This window comes from Bufo gargarizans, unplaced genomic scaffold, assembly GCF_014858855.1.
Source record: "Bufo gargarizans isolate SCDJY-AF-19 unplaced genomic scaffold, ASM1485885v1 fragScaff_scaffold_249_pilon, whole genome shotgun sequence".
Classification (NCBI taxonomy): domain Eukaryota; kingdom Metazoa; phylum Chordata; class Amphibia; order Anura; family Bufonidae; genus Bufo; species Bufo gargarizans.
In genome coordinates, this window is record NW_025334076.1 from 33,315 (window position 1) to 47,865 (window position 14,551).

The 14,551-nt window shown below is 59.5% G+C and overlaps 1 protein-coding gene across 2 annotated transcripts; it reads left to right on the forward strand.

Annotated features, from left to right (window-relative positions):
* Positions 1 to 2,302: 2,302 nt before the first annotated feature.
* On the forward strand, positions 2,303 to 10,078 carry CCDC142 (coiled-coil domain containing 142). Of its 2 annotated transcripts, XM_044272932.1 has the most exons (11): positions 2,303 to 2,456; positions 6,569 to 6,679; positions 6,847 to 7,782; positions 7,989 to 8,075; positions 8,220 to 8,369; positions 8,448 to 8,596; positions 8,675 to 8,785; positions 8,911 to 9,025; positions 9,132 to 9,309; positions 9,517 to 9,722; positions 9,800 to 10,078. In XM_044272932.1, exons 2-11 carry the CDS (start codon positions 6,628 to 6,630, stop codon positions 9,991 to 9,993), a joined length of 2,178 nt encoding a protein of 725 aa, XP_044128867.1. In that variant the 5' UTR covers positions 2,303 to 2,456; positions 6,569 to 6,627; the 3' UTR covers positions 9,994 to 10,078. The 2 variants fall into 2 exon arrangements, with proteins under 2 accessions (XP_044128867.1, XP_044128868.1); XM_044272933.1 differs by lacking the exon at positions 9,800 to 10,078 and having other exon boundaries at positions 9,524 to 9,713.
* Positions 10,079 to 14,551: the final 4,473 nt, after the last annotated feature.

Below are 14,551 nucleotides of genomic sequence, written 5' to 3' on the forward strand. Positions count from 1 at the left end.
CCCAGTCCTGCCTTCTCCTAACCTCCCTCCACCCCAGTCCTGCCTTCTCCTAACCTCCCTCCTCCCCAGTCCTGCCTTCTCCTAACCTCCTTCCTCACCAGTCCTGCCTTCTCCTCATCAGTCCTGCCTTCTCCTAACCTCCCTCCTCCCCAGTTCTGCATCCATCCTCCCCAGTCCTGCCTTCTCCTAACCTCCCTCCTCCCCAGTCCTGCCTTCTCCTAACCTTCCTCCTCCCCAGTCCTGTCTCCTCCTAACCTCTCCTCCCCAGTCCTGCCTCCTCCTAACCTCCCTCCTCCCCAGTCCTGCCTTCTCCTAACCTCCCTCCTCCCCAGTCCTGCCTCCTCATCAGTCCTGCCCTCCTCCTAACCTCCCTCCTCACCAGTCCTGCCTTCTCCTAACCTCCCTCCACCCCAGTCCTGCCTCCTCCTCCCCAGTCCTGCCTTCTCCTAACCTCCCTCCACCCCAGTCCTGCCTCCTCCTAACCTCTCCTCCCCAGTCCTGCCTTCTCCTAACCTCCCTCCACCCCAGTCCTGCCTCCTCCTAACCTCCCTCCTCCCCAGTCCTGCCTTCTCCTCCCCAGTCCTGCCTTCTCCTAACCTCCCTCCACCCCAGTCCTGCCTTCTCCTAACCTCCCTCCCTCCAGTCCTGCCTCCTCCTAACCTCCCTCCTCTCCAGTCCTGCCTCCTCCTAACCTCCCTCCTCCCCAGTCCTGCCTTCTCCACCCCAGTCCTGCCTTCTCCTAACCTCCCTCCTCTCCAGTCCTGCCTCCTCCTAACCTCCTTCCTCACCAGTCCTGCCTTCTCCTCATCAGTCCTGCCTTCTCCTAACCTCCCTCCTCCCCAGTCCTGCCTTCTCCTAACCTCCTTCCTCACCAGTCCTGCCTTCTCCTCATCAGTCCTGCCTTCTCCTAACCTCCCTCCTCCCCAGTCCTGCCTTCTCCTAACCTCCTTCCTCACCAGTCCTGCCTTCTCCTCATCAGTCCTGCCTTCTCCTAACCTCCCTCCTCCCCAGTTCTGCCTCCATCCTCCCCAGTCCTGCCTTCTCCTAACCTCCCTCCTCCCCAGTCCTGCCTTCTCCTAACCTCCCTCCTCCCCAGTCCTGCCTCCTCCTAACCTCTCCTCCCCAGTCCTGCCTCCTCCTAACCTCCCTCCTCCCCAGTCCTGCCTTCTCCTAACCTCCCTCCTCCCCAGTCCTGCCTCCTCATCAGTCCTGCCTCCTCCTAACCTCCCTCCTCACCAGTCCTGCCTTCTCCTAACCTCCCTCCACCCCAGTCCTGCCTCCTCCTCATCAGTCCTGCCTTCTCCTAACCTCCCTCCTCCCCAGTCCTGCCTTCTCCTAACCTCCCTCCACCCCAGTCCTGCCTCCTCCTAACCTCTCCTCCCCAGTCCTGCCTTCTCCTAACCTCCCTCCACCCCAGTCCTGCCTTCTCCTCCCCAGTCCTGCCTTCTCCTAACCTCTCCTCCCCAGTCCTGCCTCCTCCTAACCTCCCTCCTCTCCAGTCCTGCCTCCTCCTAACCTCCCTCCTCCTCAGTCCTGCCTTCTCCTCCCCAGTCCTGCCTTCTCCTAACCTCCCTCCACCCCAGTCCTGCCTTCTCCTAACCTCCCTCCTCTCCAGTCCTGCCTCCTCCTAACCTCCTTCCTCACCAGTCCTGCCTTCTCCTCATCAGTCCTGCCTTCTCCTAACCTCCCTCCTCCCCAGTTCTGCCTTCTCCTAACCTCCCTCCTCTCCAGTCCTGCCTTCTCCTCCCCAGTCCTGCCTCCTCCTAACCTCCCTCCTCCCCAGTCCTGCCTCCTCCTAACCTCCCTCCTCCCCAGTCCTGCCTTCTCCTAACCTCCCTCCTCCCCAGTCCTGCCTTCTCCTAACCTCCCTCCTCCCCAGTCCTGCCTTCTCCTAACCTCCCTCCTCCCCAGTCCTGCCTTCTTCTAACCTCTCCTCCCCAGTACTGCCTTCTCCTCCCCGGTTCTGCCTCCATTCTCCCCAGTCTGCTTCCTCCTAACCTCTCTCCTCCCCAGTCCTGCCTCCCTCCAGCCTCCATAGTCCTGTAACCTCCTAACCGCCATCCCCCCAGTTCTGCCTCCTTCCAGCCTCTATATTCTTGTCTGCAGATGATGATGACATTCCGGTCCTGACCACTAGGTGGCACAACACTTCTCCTCAGTGTCAGCAAGTTCTAACTGCGGCTCATTACGACCACGTGACCTGTTTTAAACTACACTTCCCGGCATGCACCGGGCTACAGCCGGTATACACCCCGTACAGACTACACTTCCCGGCATGCACCTGGCGACAGCCGGTATACACCCCGTACAGACTACACTTCCCGGCATGCACCGGGCTGCAGCCCATGTACCGTTACATTCCCCTACCTCCTGACTTCCCGTCGCACCGCTAATGACGTGTGCTTCCTGTCCGCTGTGTTGTGGATTCTGAGACTGGAGACGGGAAATATGTGGAGGTAACGAGGAAACCGATCCCCCCCCCCATATTATATAGTGTTATCATTATCTGGGCTCGGCTGTTACGGACTGCGGACGGTATCTGGGCTCGGCTGTTACGGACTGCGGACGGTATCTGGGCTCGGCCGTTGCGGACTGCGGACGGTATCTGGGCTCGGCTGTTACGGACTGCGGACGGTATCTGGGCTCGGCTGTTGCGGACTGCGGACGGTATCTGGGCTCGGCTGTTACGGACTGCGGACGGTATCTGGGCTCGGCTGTTACGGACTGCGGACGGTATCTGGGCTCGGCTGTTACGGACTGCGGACGGTATCTGGGCTCGGCCGTTGCGGACTGCGGACGGTATCTGGGCTCGGCTGTTACGGACTGCGGACGGTATCTGGGCTCGGCTGTTGCGGACGGTATCTGGGCTCGGCTGTTACGGACTGCGGACGGTATCTGGGCTCGGCTGTTGCGGACTGCGGACGGTATCTGGGCTCGGCTGTTACGGACTGCGGACGGTATCTGGGCTCGGCTGTTGCGGACGGTATCTGGGCTCGGCTGTTACCGTCCGCAACAGCCGAGCCCAGATACCGTCCGCAGTCCGTAACAGCCGAGCCCAGATACCGTCCGCAACAGCCGAGCCCAGATACCGTCCGCAGTCCGTAACAGCCGAGCCCAGATACCGTCCGCAGTCCGCAACAGCCGAGCCCAGATACCGTCCGCAGTCCGTATCTGGGCTCGGCTGTTACGGACTGCGGACGGTATCTGGGCTCGGCTGTTGCGGACTGCGGACGGTATCTGGGCTCGGCTGTTACGGACTGCGGACGGTATCTGGGCTCGGCCGTTGCGGACTGCGGACGGTATCTGGGCTCGGCTGTTACGGACTGCGGACGGTATCTGGGCTCGGCTGTTGCGGACTGCGGACGGTATCTGGGCTCGGCTGTTACGGACTGCGGACGGTATCTGGGCTCGGCTGTTACGGACTGCGGACGGTATCTGGGCTCGGCTGTTACGGACTGCGGACGGTATCTGGGCTCGGCTGTTACGGACTGCGGACGGTATCTGGGCTCGGCTGTTACGGACTGCGGACGGTATCTGGGCTCGGCTGTTACGGACTGCGGACGGTATCTGGGCTCGGCTGTTACGGACTGCGGACGGTATCTGGGCTCGGCTGTTGCGGACGGTATCTGGGCTCGGCTGTTACGGACTGCGGACGGTATCTGGGCTCGGCTGTTGCGGACTGCGGACGGTATCTGGGCTCACGGACTGCGGACGGTATCTGGGCTCGGCTGTTGCGGACTGCGGACGGTATCTGGGCTCGGCCGCTGCGGACTGCGGACGGTATCTGGGCTCGGCCGTTGCGGACTGCGGACGGTATCTGGGCTCGGCTGTTACGGACTGCGGACGGTATCTGGGCTCGGCTGTTACGGACTGCGGACGGTATCTGGGCTCGGCTGTTACGGACTGCGGACGGTATCTGGGCTCGGCTGTTACGGACTGCGGACGGTATCTGGGCTCGGCTGTTGCGGACTGCGGACGGTATCTGGGCTCGGCTGTTACGGACTGCGGACGGTATCTGGGCTCGGCTGTTACGGACTGCGGGCGGTATCTGGGCTCGGCTGTTGCGGACTGCGGACGGTATCTGGGCTCGGCTGTTACGGACTGCGGACGGTATCTGGGCTCGGCTGTTGCGGACTGCGGACGGTATCTGGGCTCGGCTGTTACGGACTGCGGACGGTATCTGGGCTCGGCTGTTGCGGACTGCGGACGGTATCTGGGCTCGGCTGTTGCGGACTGCGGACGGTATCTGGGCTCGGCTGTTACGGACTGCGGACGGTATCTGGGCTCGGCTGTTGCGGACTGCGGACGGTATCTGGGCTCGGCTGTTGCGGACTGCGGACGGTATCTGGGCTCGGCTGTTGCGGACTGCGGACGGTATCTGGGCTCGGCTGTTGCGGACTGCGGACGGTATCTGGGCTCGGCTGTTGCGGACTGCGGACGGTATCTGGGCTCGGCTGTTGCGGACTGCGGACGGTATCTGGGCTCGGCTGTTGCGGACTGCGGACGGTATCTGGGCTCGGCTGTTGCGGACTGCGGACGGTATCTGGGCTCGGCTGTTGCGGACTGCGGACGGTATCTGGGCTCGGCTGTTGCGGACTGCGGACGGTATCTGGGCTCGGCTGTTGCGGACTGCGGACGGTATCTGGGCTCGGCTGTTGCGGACTGCGGACGGTATCTGGGCTCGGCTGTTGCGGACGGTATCTGGGCTCGGCTGTTGCGGACTGCGGACGGTATCTGGGCTCGGCTGTTGCGGACTGCGGACGGTATCTGGGCTCGGCTGTTGCGGACTGCGGACGGTATCTGGGCTCGGCTGTTGCGGACTGCGGACGGTATCTGGGCTCGGCTGTTGCGGACTGCGGACGGTATCTGGGCTCGGCTGTTGCGGACGGTATCTGGGCTCGGCTGTTGCGGACGGTATCTGGGCTCGGCTGTTGCGGACGGTATCTGGGCTCGGCTGTTGCGGACGGTATCTGGGCTCGGCTGTTGCGGACGGTATCTGGGCTCGGCTGTTGCGGACGGTATCTGGGCTCGGCTGTTGCGGACGGTATCTGGGCTCGGCTGTTGCGGACGGTATCTGGGCTCGGCTGTTGCGGACGGTATCTGGGCTCGGCTGTTGCGGACGGTATCTGGGCTCGGCTGTTGCGGACGGTATCTGGGCTCGGCTGTTGCGGACGGTATCTGGGCTCGGCTGTTGCGGACTGCGGACGGTATCTGGGCTCGGCTGTTGCGGACTGCGGACGGTATCTGGGCTCGGCTGTTGCGGACTGCGGACGGTATCTGGGCTCGGCTGTTGCGGACTGCGGACGGTATCTGGGCTCGGCTGTTGCGGACTGCGGACGGTATCTGGGCTCGGCTGTTGCGGACTGCGGACGGTATCTGGGCTCGGCTGTTGCGGACTGCGGACGGTATCTGGGCTCGGCTGTTGCGGACTGCGGACGGTATCTGGGCTCGGCTGTTGCGGACTGCGGACGGTATCTGGGCTCGGCTGTTGCGGACTGCGGATGGTATCTGGGCTCGGCTGTTACGGACGGTATCTGGGCTCGGCTGTTACGGACGGTATCTGGGCTCGGCTGTTGCGGACTGTATCTGTGCTGTTACAGACTGCGGACGGTATCTGGGCTCGGCCGCTGCGGACTGCGGACGGTATCTGGGCTCGGGCCGTTGCGGACGGTATCTGGGCTCGGGCCGTTGCGGACGGTATCTGGGCTCGGGCCGTTGCGGACGGTATCTGGGCTCGGGCCGTTGCGGACGGTATCTGGGCTCGGGCCGTTGCGGACGGTATCTGGGCTCGGGCCGTTGCGGACGGTATCTGGGCTCGGGCCGTTGCGGACGGTATCTGGGCTCGGGCCGTTGCGGACGGTATCTGGGCTCGGGCCGTTGCGGACGGTATCTGGGCTCGGGCCGTTGCGGACGGTATCTGGGCTCGGGCCGTTGCGGACGGTATCTGGGCTCGGCCCGTTGCGGACGGTATCTGGGCTCGGGCCGTTGCGGACGGTATCTGGGCTCGGGCCGTTGCGGACTGCGGACGGTATCTGGGCTCGGGCCGTTGCGGACGGTATCTGGGCTCGGCCGTTGCGGACGGTATCTGGGCTCGGCCGCTGCGGACTGCGGACGGTATCTGGGCTCGGCCGCTGCGGACTGCGGACGGTATCTGGGCTCGGCCGCTGCGGACGGTATCTGGGCTCGGCCGCTGCGGACTGCGGACGGTATCTGGGCTCGGGCGCTGCGGACTGCGGACGGTATCTGGGCTCGGCCGCTGCGGACTGCGGACGGTATCTGGGCTCGGCCGCTGCGGACTGCGGACGGTATCTGGGCTCGGCCGCTGCGGACTGCGGACGGTATCTGGGCTCGGCCGCTGCGGACTGCGGACGGTATCTGGGCTCGGCCGCTGCGGACTGCGGACGGTATCTGGGCTCGGCCGCTGCGGACTGCGGACGGTATCTGGGCTCGGCCGCTGCGGACTGCGGACGGTATCTGGGCTCGGCCGCTGCGGACGGGCGCCTGGGCTCGGCCGCTGCGGACGGTGACGCTCGCCCTGATCCCTAGTAAATGGCTTCTTTTCTTTCAGACGATGGATCTGACGATGAAGGAGCCGAGCAGCCGAGTTCTTCCCATCACCTTGAGCCAATGAGGAGACGTGAGGCGCCCTGGTCTGAATGCAGACATGGCTTCCTACAAGGTGAACGCCCCCATTCTCCCCCGCGCTCTGGTCAGGGTCTCCTCTGCTCTGTTATTTCCTGCTTCTGGGAATCCTCTTTTGGGGGGAGAGGTCTCTGCCTTCTCTGGGGGGTTCTGTGCTCTGTAGGACCCTCGGGGCCCCTTTGTATTTACTCTCTGTATCTTTAGGCTCCGCCTCCTCGCTCCGTTCTTCAGTTCTGCTCCAGAGTGCACAGTCGCCGTGTGACGTCATCGGTGAAGGGGAGGAGCCGACGCACAGTGATCCAGGCAGACACGATGCATCGCTGCAGTTCCTCCGCCGGCAGCGGCGCCTCCTCACACTTGCGCAGGAGTTTGTCTTCCATCAGATGCGAGTCCTGGAATATTGTAAGATGGTGGAGCAGACGGCGCTCCCTGGATTGGAGGCCACGTGTCTCAGGCTGCAGGAGCTGTGTCACGGCGGGGCGTTATTGCAGAGGAAGGTCCAGGCCGATCAGCGGCTGCGTCCACTTTCCCCGCTGTTACACCGCTCTCTCCAGAACATGCGCCGCACACTGCAGCTGATGTCCGTGAAGGCGGCCATAGTGACAGAGGAGCGTGTCCTGAGCGCAGTGCGTAGAGCAGCGCGGATCCCCGCAGAGGCTCCTGGGAGTCTTTGCCGAGCTCTGATCATCTACAACAAAGTCTTAACGTATGTGTCACCATGGGCAGCACCGCGGAAAGATCTGTACCTGATGTCCATCACTAGGTCCCTGGAGATCATAGCCCAGGAGCGGGGGCGCCTGATGGTCGGACACTTCTCCTCGCACAGGCTGGAGGAGGCGAGCGGAGCGCTCTTGTCCCGTCTGGAGAGCCTAATTCAGGAAGATAAAGGTCTGGTGGCCCCTCTGTTGAGGGTGGTGGGCGGCCTGGATCACGTGGTGGAGGGCCAGAGCCTGCGCAGCAGAGACGGACTCCTGTATGCGCAGTACTGCAGCCACCTGTGGCCGGTCCTCTCCACCTATCTCTTCCAGGCCTTGTACCCTGGCAGACACGGAGTCCAAGCGATGCCAGGCTTGATGCCATGTGCTGTGGGGAAGAGGACCACGGCCATCATCCAGTCACTACAGAGCATGCTGACATCGGGTAGGCTGTACACGTGTGTGTCTGGGGGGTAACTGTCGTGTCCCTAAGGGGCCCCTCTCACTAACATTGTCCTGTAACATTCTCTGTCAGGGGCCCCTCTCACTATGTCCTGTAACATTCTCTGTCAGGGGCCCCTTTGCTGGGGAGATGTTGTCCATGTGATATCGGGGCAGCTTTAGGTGATTATAACTTTCTGTATGATATAGACGCTGTCCCCGAGCAGTGCCGAGAATCGGGCCGCCACCTCTGTCATCACTTACTGTGCACCGCGGCCTTCATCTCCTGGGACACAGGTAAGAGCGGGCAACGCGTTTCTGGGGGCCCAGCAGCGAGGCCTGCCCTACATTACTGGATGGGACAGCGAGAGAAGCAGGCTGCTGGGAGCGGGGCGCACGTCGGGTGCACAGAGTCGTGCTCTGACCTTCTGTCCTCCGCAGGGATGTGTCGGGCGTTGAGTTTGGCTCTTACAGATAAGTGTGTGACTTCGCTGCTGGATGCCGGGGCCCGTAGGACACACAGCAGAACCTCTGAGGCCCTCGTTACAGTGTGCCAGGAGTCATCGGTGCTGCTGCATGCTCTGAGCTCTGGTAAGATGCCACGTCACTGTGTACCCGGGCAGGCGTCACCTCGAGCCTCTGACCTCATCCTTGGTGTTGTTTCTGCAGCAGGCGACGTCTCCGGTCAGCAGGCCGTCCTCAGCCGTTGCGTGGCGTCCCTGCAGCTCTGCGATTTGTGGCTGAGGAGCCGCTCTCAGGTCTACAATAGCTCCGGGTCTCTGGGTCATCTGCTGCTGATAAGTCACGGAGATCTTCCAGTAAGAATGGGTCGTACCTCGTCTTGTCACCCACTGAAGGTGTCTCCGCTCATCTTTTAACGCTGATCTGTATCTCAGGTGATAAAAGACCAGATGCGCAGTGTGAATGCGGCTGCACGTGGCGTGGAATGGTCTCCTGTGAGCCAACGACTGTGCGTTAAGCTACAGAACGTGGTGGAGAGCCTGGAGGTGAGTACATGGCCTCCGCTGTGCAGTGTGGAGAGAGGGCGCCGACTGCCCCGCAGGAACACGTGCCGAGAACTAGAGGGCCCCCGTATGCTGCCCATAGTTACTGTACCCCCTCCTCTTTGCAGGGCGTGGCCTTGTGTGTGCCCCGCCTCCTGGGCGCTGTGTGCACTCATCATGCTCAGGATATTTTCCAGCACACGATGCCGGCCGGACGTCACTGGAGAGGGAAGAGGGTGGACGGTGAGTCGAGATGTTAGTGAGCGGACAGCAGTCTGCTGATATGGCCACTGAGCCTGTGTCTACATGCGGAGATGGCTGAGATTGTTCTCCCGTGTTTTCCCCGCAGGTCCTGACCTGGTTCCCAGTGAGTACGCTCGGGCTGCAGTGAATGCAGTGCTGGTACCGCTCCTGGATGGAGTCCGTCCTCTGTCTCTGGAAGAACAGATGTCTGCCGTGTGCCTTAGCGTTGGGGTGTTCATGGAAGCCTGGATGGAACATATCCTTCAGGAGAGGCCAAGATTCAGGTGTGTAATGAGAGGCTACCCTGGAAGTCCTGCCCAGTTGTCTCTTGTCCTGAGGAGAGGTTGTTCTGTTGGTGTCTACTGTCTCTTCTCTTGAGGAGAGGTCATTATGTCTGCAGTCTCTTGAGGAGTCACGTTGACGTCTCTTTGTTGTGGAGAAGGTTTCTAAGCTTCGTCTCCTCCATTCTGTGCTCAGCATCTGTCTCTCAGTTTGCAGGGAGCACTACAACTCAGATGTGATTTTGAGAGTGTCCGTGAGCTGCTGAAGTCTCCAGAGCTTGGGCTGTCTCCAGAAGTGCTCCAGGCGGTGCTGTCTCTCCCGGTTTTCCAGCAAGCAGATAACGCCATTGTGTGCCTCCTGCAGCAGCCGTCTCGTAAGACTTACCTGCAGACCCGCGGTTGCTCCGTCTTCTGCTGTGAGTAGGCGCTGTGTCCTTCATGCTTCTCGTGAGTTGTTTTTTTTATCATTAATTTGCTGTCTTCTCATGGTCAGGTCCTCCCCTGTGTCGCACCACCGTGGACAGCGTATCGGATAGTCTGCAGAGTCTGGACAGTCTGGGGCGCAGGGTGTGGAGCCATAATTATCCTGCACAGCAGCCGAGGCACAGCCACGACTCCTACCTCCCCCACAACCAGCGCCAGTGGCTTTCCCTCCGTCTCCACAAGGGTTGGAATGGGCTGGGATGAGTCGTGGGAGCGGCGAGGCCGAGACAATCCTCCATTATAACTTATTATTTTATATTCAGAGCTCTATTTTATTAAATATTTCTGATATCCACAATTGTTATTACTGTGGTGGGCGACATTACCGTAACCTAAAGGTGGGCACCAGCTGGGGGGGGGGGGGGGCTGCTGACGATAATTTGTGGCCAAATGGCAGTAATGTCATTGACTTAGTCCCGGTGGTGGCCTGACTCCATCACTAGCAGCACTCTCTGCCTTCAGGACGGGTCAGGTCTCTCTGACAAGAATAAAAGCTCTTATCCATCGGGCAGTGGTACCTGTGTTAGCTAGTTCCTTAGTACTGGAGAATAGGGATGCAGCAAACGATTATTTTAGAAATCGAGTATTCTATCGATGTATTTTTTTACGATTAATCGAGTAATCTAATAAGAAAAAGTGAATGAATGGACTGTTTTCCTTTATAAAAACTCATCAGACCCCAACACCCTTCGTTCCCCCCTGTGCGATCAGCCCAAGAGCTTCAGTTCCCCCCGGTGCCATCAGCTCCGTTCCCCCAGTGCCTTCAGCTCTGCCTCACCCCGCCATGTCCCCAGTGGCAGTACCCACCTTTCCTGTAGGGGCGCTGCTCCACAGCTCCTCCACCTTCTTCTCTGCGCGCTGCACTGACGTCACACAGCACCGGGTCATAGTTCGCGCTCACGTGCACTATGATGTGTCAGGATCCAGTGCAGGCCGGCGGGTGACCATGGAGCGGTAAGTAATAGCAAGTGCTTCACTCCTGCTCCGTGGTCACATGACACAAACAAATCCACGATGCTAATTTTTTGTGTCGAGAATTTTTTTCAGCCCTAGTGGAGAAGAAGGCCTTTCCTGCACTGTTTTGTGGCCTCCAGATTAGGAGATTTACTGTCTGTCTCCGAAGAAGGAGATGGACAAAACCAAGGTGACAGTGACACGTAAATCCCACCTTGGCCAGTGAGTTAGAACAGTGTTTCCCAACCAGTGTGCCTCCAGGTGTTGCAAAACTACAACTCCCAACATGCCTGCACAGCCAAAGGCTGTGCGGGCATGCTGGGAGTTGTAGTTTTGCAACAGCTGGAGGCACGCTGGTTGGGAAACACTGAGTTAGAAGACGCACAGTCCGATAACAGTTGCCGTTCTGCGGTGGGAAGTCTTCCAGCTCCTGTAACGGAACCTTTAAGGGTAGCCCTGCTGGGCCGACTGAAATCATGTTGTTTTCCATATCAATGTCTGTCAACAAAAACTATAAAATCCTCTGGTTTTCGCCGCTCTGTTCTGTGCAGACCACGTGATGGCAGTTATCTGCTTGTCATTACAGGCAGGATTAGAATGACAGCACACAGGATCCATCTTTCACAGTAGCTTATCGACTCCTTCCTGACGTCTGCACATCACCAAGCATGCCTATAGAAGGCAAGGAGGTCCACTCCTGTCCATTGTGTCTGTGGCCCGTGTGGCTGCTGTAATGCAAGATGTCCGCCCTGCTCGGGAAACTATCTGCAATCAGAAAACGGATTAGAGATTAGATGTCTGGATTTAACTAGCAGAAAAACCTTTTGGTGACACTTTTTGAACCTTCAGTGTGTTTGGTCCAATGCTGGGTTGACATGGCCTGATGTTTGGGCCGGTTGTCGGGCTCCAACTGATAATTGGCCCGTCTAAAGCTGCCACAGAGAATCCGAGGAACGGGCAGCTGAAGCAACCATTACTCCATCAGTCGTCCTCATACTGTGGAGGGGATCGCTGTATGTAAATGCTGCACTTCTGAACGAGCAGACGACTGACGAGAAGGACCACTTGGCTTCTGCTCGGAGAGTGTAAATCCAACGGAAGGCTTTTATCACAACCGATAAATAATAGGGACGTCGGGGGAATTACTTGAATCCCATCAGAATGCTCCCCAGGTCCTCAGGTAAATATTTGATGTGATCGGCTTGAGGCTGAACAGGAGACCAGTGGCTTTGAGCGACCCCCTTTTCCTTAAGCACGCCACCTGCACTGGAGCACACCAGCTGCACTGGAGCATACAACCTGCAGGAGGACTGGAGCACGCCACCTGCACTGGAGCACATCACCTGCAGGAGGACTGGAGCACACCGCCTGCAGGAGGACTGGAGCACGCCGCCTGCAGGAGGACTGGAGCACGCCGCCTGCAGGAGGACTGGAGCACGCAGCCTGCAGGAGGACTGGAGCACGCCACCTGCAGGAGGACTGGAGCACACCGCCTGCAGGAGGACTGGAGCACGCCGCCTGCAGGAGGACTGGAGCACGCCGCCTGCAGGAGGACTGGAGCACGCCGCCTGCAGGAGGACTGGAGCACGCCGCCTGCAGGAGGACTGGTGCACGCCGCCTGCAGGAGGACTGGAGCACGCCGCCTGCAGGAGGACTGGAGCACGCCGCCTGCAGGAGGACTGGAGCACGCCGCCTGCAGGAGGACTGGAGCACGCCGCCTGCAGGAGGACTGGAGCACGCCGCCTGCAGGAGGACTGGAGCAACGCCGCCTGCAGGAGGACTGGAGCACACCACCTGCACTGGAGCACACCACCTGCAGGAGGACTGGAGCACATCACCTGCAGGAGGACTGGAGCACGCCGCCTGCAGGAGGACTGGAGCACGCCGCCTGCAGGAGGACTGGAGCACGCCGCCTGCAGGAGGACTGGAGCACGCCGCCTGCAGGAGGACTGGAGCACGCCGCCTGCAGGAGGACTGGAGCACGCCGCCTGCAGGAGGACTGGAGCACGCCGCCTGCAGGAGGACTGGAGCACGCCGCCTGCAGGAGGACTGGAGCACGCCGCCTGCAGGAGGCTCTGATAGGGTTATGGCTCTGATAGAGCTTTGACATTACAGGTAAGGATCGACTGATATAGATTTTTAGAGCCAATACCGATAACCTGAACTTTCGGGCCGATAACTTATACCGATATTCGGTGCTTTGTCATTAAAAAAAAATATGTTTTTTCTGTTACAGCGTTCACCACACAGATATTTTTTATATTTTCGGTCGTGGCGATATGTGATATGTTTATTTATTGTTTATATATTTTATATGTAAAATCGGAAAAGGGGAAGATTTATACTTAATATTTTGGTGTTTTTTACACTTTTTTTTATTTAATAACTATTTCCCCCCTTAGGGGCCAGAACCTGGGATATTTTAACCCCTTGTCCTATTCCCCCGATAGAGCTGTATTGTGGTGACTAGGACCTCGCACACCCCCTGCTGCCCTGTACAGCGCTGCCCATAATTATTCATACTCCTGGCAAATTTTGACTTAGTTACTTTTATTTAACCAGCAAGTAATTTTTTGATGGGAAATGACATCGGTGTCTCCCAGAAGATAGGGCACACAGCAGCAGGGAGGTTCCCACGGACAGCTGCAGTAGCGTCCTGGCTGCCATGGTAACCGATCGGAGCTCCGGGATTACACTGCTGGGGCTCCGATCAGAAGCAGCCGCTGCACCACCGATGAGAAGGAGGAGAGGGGACCCTGTGGCCGCTGCCACCAATGATTCTAATACTGGGGGGAGGAGGGCGCACTGCGCCACCAATGATATCTACAGTTAATACAGGAGGCGGGTGTGTCGGCGGCAGAATCACATAGTCGTCGCCCTACCTCTGACAGGGAGCTGCGATCAGCGGTTAACCCCTCAGGTGCCACACCTGAGGGGTTAACTGCTGCGATCAGCGGCTTCCTTTAATAGAGGCTGGGCGACGACTCTGTGATTCTGCACCCAGCCTCCTGCATTTGTATTAAACGTTAAGGAGGACCTTTCATGGGTCCAAACTAAGTAGCAGAACATGGGGTTGTCCCTGCACTTACTATTATATCTGGGCGCCGCTCCGCTGCTGTGGCCCCGTTACCTTCTCCTGCACTGTATGCTAATCACTAGCATCGGAACACCAGGGAGGAGACATCAGCTTCTCTCCTGGGCGTTCCATCTCCCCGGCTGTAGCGCTGTCCAATAACAGCGCAGTGCGCCCGCCCCTCCTCCTCCCGTCTCTCCTTATTGGTAGCGCGGCACAGGGGGAGCGAGAGAGTGACTCCTCCCCTGTGCTGCTGAGGGAACACGAGCGCGCTGACAGCAGTATGCTCGTGTTCTGTGACGGCGCGCCGACAGCAGTATGCTCGTGTTCTGCGATGGCGCGCCGACTGCAGTATGCTCGTGTTCTGTGATGGCGCGCTGACAGCACTATGCTCGTGTTCTGTGATGGCGCGCTGACTGCAGTATGCTCGTGTTCTGTGACGGCACGCCGACAGCAGTATGCTCGTGTTCTGCGATGGCGCGCCGACTGCAGTATGCTCGTGTTCTGTGATGGCGCGCTGACTGCAGTATGCTCGTGTTCTGTGATAGTGCGCTGACTGCAGTATGCTCGTGTTCTGTGATGGCGCGCTGACTGCAGTATGCTCGTGTTCTGTGATGGTGCGCCGACTGCAGTATGCTCGTGTTCTGTGATGGCGCGCTGACTGCAGTATGCTCGTGTTCTGTGATGGCGCGCTGACAGCACTATGCTCGTGTTCTGTGATGGCGCGCTGACTGC